General features: G+C 44.7%; 1 protein-coding gene across 1 annotated transcript in view; it reads right to left on the reverse strand.

The window, feature by feature from the left end:
• Nucleotides 1-365: 365 nt before the first annotated feature.
• PSMC6 (proteasome 26S subunit, ATPase 6) overlaps nucleotides 366-3,585 on the reverse strand; it is a 9,265-nt gene continuing 6,045 nt past the window's right edge. The window contains exons 11-12 of the mRNA XM_031066296.1: nucleotides 1,395-1,466; nucleotides 366-868 (exon numbers count right to left, since the gene is read on the reverse strand). Coding sequence (XP_030922156.1) covers nucleotides 750-868; nucleotides 1,395-1,466 — 191 coding nt within the window. The 3' untranslated portion in view covers nucleotides 366-749. The remainder of the gene's footprint in view (nucleotides 869-1,394; nucleotides 1,467-3,585) is intronic.

The raw sequence follows: 3,585 nt of genomic DNA on the forward strand, positions 1-3,585 counted from the left end.
GAGGAGCTGGGAAGGGGCTCAGCCTGGAGCAAAGGAGGCTCAGGGGCCCTTGTGGCTCTGCACAGCTCCTGCCAGGAGGGCACAGCCGGGGGGGTCGGGCTCTGCTCCAGGGAACAGGGACAGGAGCAGAGGGAACGGCCTCAGGCTGGGCCAGGGGAGGTTCAGATTGGATATTAGAGAAAATTCCTTCATGGAAAGGATTTTTGTCCAGACCCCACCAGTTCCTTCTCTCTCTGAGGTTTAGGCTGCCTCTGGTATAGCAGGCACAGGACTCCAATCCTTACACCAAAGAAAAGTTGCTCCTCCAACTCAGAAGACACAAAATTCACCTCTCTGTGAGAGCTACACACAAAATCCACCAGGATAAACAGATTTAAACAGGTTTTATTCATAAACTGTTTGGGGAAAGGAGATTTACTGATATACAAAAAGTCAAGAAATGAACTGACTTTCTTCTGCTTGTGAATCCCTTCAGGCACGTTTACAAATTCCCACCATAATTGCTAAGAGAACAACACATCTCCACACATTTTTACTGAGCCTGGGCTGTAATGAACATTGCATTTCAGAATTGTACAGAAAACACACTCCTGTAGCCAACTTGCAACTAGCATTCCAAAAATTACTAGCTACATGCTACACAAACACCTTACAATGATAATCAAAAGGTACATTATTTCTCTCCTTTTTTTTTTTATGCATTAACCCAGTAGGATGTGTACAATCAAATCACAAATTCTATGGTTAATTTACACAGGTTTGTAGTCAAGCTTGGACTCCAGCTTCTTGGAATCAGCCACTTTCCTGACAGCTTTCATGAAATCTTCCTGAACTACGAAGTCATGATCAGCACGGATAGCAAACATCCCTGGGAGGGAGGATTTAACAGTGTGAAGAGACACAACATGAAGTTTCACTCAAATTCAAATGAAAACTGACCCAGGTTACACTATCTACATGATCTTCCCATGTCTTGGATGTTGGGAAGAGGAGGAAATTCACCTTTCTGATCTAAGGGAGTACTAAAAATTTGTTTAAACTCTGAGTGTGCATTTACTCAGCTTGCCCATGCAGGCAAACCCCAAATGCACAAATTTTCACGTGAAAAAAGCATAAAATAACATCAACTCTGCAGGCACATGGGTACCAAGAGCCCTGAATTCTCTCCAAAAAGGAGAAAAATGGGTTCAATCCCTGTTTCTGGAATGTATCTGGTTCTCATGAGACAGTGGGACACATCAAGATCAGCCAACAAGTGGCTGGCTCAGATCAGCTCAAGTGAAATGTTCCAGCAGAACATTTCTGAGCTGCTGGGTTTAATCCACAGAGGAACAGCTCCAAGATTCAGCATTATCCAAGATTTAGCACATCCAAATGAAGAGTTAAGAAATTACCTGCTTCAGTACAGACGTTTCTCAAGTCTGCTCCGTTGAAGCCATCTGAAAGCTTCACGATTGCTTCATAATCTGTTCATAAAACACCAGCACCCGTTAGGAATAAATCACCCTTCCCCTTAGGGATGCCAATAAAATACACATCCAGCTAACAAACTTGGATTTCAGCGCAGAGCTGCTCATTGGGCTGATAAATTAACTGGAATCAGCAGCTGTATCAGCCCTTCCATTAAAACAGGAATGTGTGGCAGCCAAAAGCTCATGTTATATAATTAAATCCCAAAGTTACCAACTTGTGGTTACAAGAATCAACATGAAGTGCAAAAGCTCCATCAAGGCAATGCTCTTATCATTGAAATGCTGTAAAAGCCCAGAAAACTTCTCTCCAAGTGGTCATAACTCAGTCCCTTTCCACTTCCAACACTCCATCCACTAAAGGCACTTAGTGTCTTAATATATTAGGCCTGATATTTTATGCACATATATTTACTAAAAGAGTGGCCATGGTTATAATTCAGTGGAAATCAATTTCTAAACCACTGTTGAGCCTCCAGCAAGTTCTGATTTTTGCAAGGCTGCTTATTAAAATTATTAACTCCCTGGAAAACTTTTCAGTTTCTCTTCTGTATAAAATTCAAAACATTTGAATTGAATGTTTTTATCTCAAGAATCCAGAAGTTCCTAAAGAGGAGTAGTTCTTCAGCTGTATTTTAATTCCATGTAGTATAATGTCAAATAAAAAAATTATTTTCATAATTGGAAAGTTAAAAAACATAAGTGAGGGGAATGAACAAGGCTGAACAGTGCAAGGTTTGTGAGTTTAGGGTTTTCAGCAAACACCAGGATTGAAGCAGGAGAGTCTCATGCTGGAACCTGAGCAAATCCTTATCTTTGGGTTTTAATCCAATTTCCACCTCACCCTGCTGCTAAGTTCAGGCCTTCCTTTTGCAGTATCAAAGCTGAGCATCACAGTCTTTCCACATCACCTGCAGGAATTTAGCAAGGACCTGACACCTCAGCTTGCTGAACAGCAGAAAGAACGATCCCACTGCAGTGCCAAACACATGAGAACAGCACAAAGGAGAATTCCAGAATCCCACAATGGTCTGGGCTGGAAGAGACCTTCAAGACCATCTCCTTCCAAGCCCTGCCATGGCCAGGGGCACCTTTCACTTTCTCCAAGCCTCATCCAGCCTGGCCTGAACACTTCCAGGGATGCAGGGGCAGCCACAGCTTCTCCGGGAAAACTGAGCCAGGGCCTCACTGTCCTCACAGGGAAGAGTTTCCTCCCACTATCCCATCTCTCCCTGCCCTCTGGCACTGGGAAGCCATTCCCCCTTGTGCTGTCACCCCACGCCTTGTAAGAAGTTTCTCTCCAAGAACTTCACCTCAGGCTCATGATTTGCTCTGGAGCTCCTTCTCTCCTTAGCCTGCAGCCACGTGCAGCTTTAAGCCAGCAGTGCTGCTAAGAAAAGCAGTGGCCAGCCCTGGCCCTCCCCCAGCTCCCTCCTGCTGTCCCTGAGCTGAGCTGCAGCTGTTGATGCAGCCAGATGGTGACTGGGATCAGCTCCAGGGGCTGCAGGAATCGCTGCTGTCAGCACACAGGGGGTGGGGGTGCCACAGGGCACTGCTGCACTCCCAGGCAGCCAGCGCTGCTTTAAAGGCAAAGCCCAGCCCCAGCTCCTCCAGGAGAGCTGGGAGGAGTCACTGTGAAAGCAGGACTCTGGGCAGCTCAGAGTAACACAGATCTTAAATAAACCCTCCCCATTTTATACTGTTATTCTCCCCTTATACTCCTGAGAGAATGCTCCACACCACTACCAGACAAGTTGTGCTTATGCCATCTCCAAACTCCAAGGTTTCTCCCTGACTTTTATAAATTGTTGCTTTCAGACTCCTTCATTAGCAATATTTCTTTCATTGAGGGGTGAATGAAAACACTCTTTACTTGCACTAAGCCATTCCATTAGAAACAGGAAACTGCCTGATGAGAACCTTGTTGATTTTCCAGTTCCCAGCTGGGCTCACGGGTTTGTATTCAGTTTTCCTTTTCAAAGACTTAACAACAGTTTAATCAGGATGCATTTAAAAATGAAACAAGTAGAATTCCAAGAGGGGAAGTTGTGTGGGCAGTGTAAAGGTGGGAATACAGTCAGAATCACTGTAACAATTCACCCTCTTCCCATCCCTA

Source organism: Geospiza fortis, unplaced genomic scaffold (assembly GCF_000277835.1).
Source record: "Geospiza fortis unplaced genomic scaffold, GeoFor_1.0 scaffold23, whole genome shotgun sequence".
NCBI classification, from domain to species: domain Eukaryota; kingdom Metazoa; phylum Chordata; class Aves; order Passeriformes; family Thraupidae; genus Geospiza; species Geospiza fortis.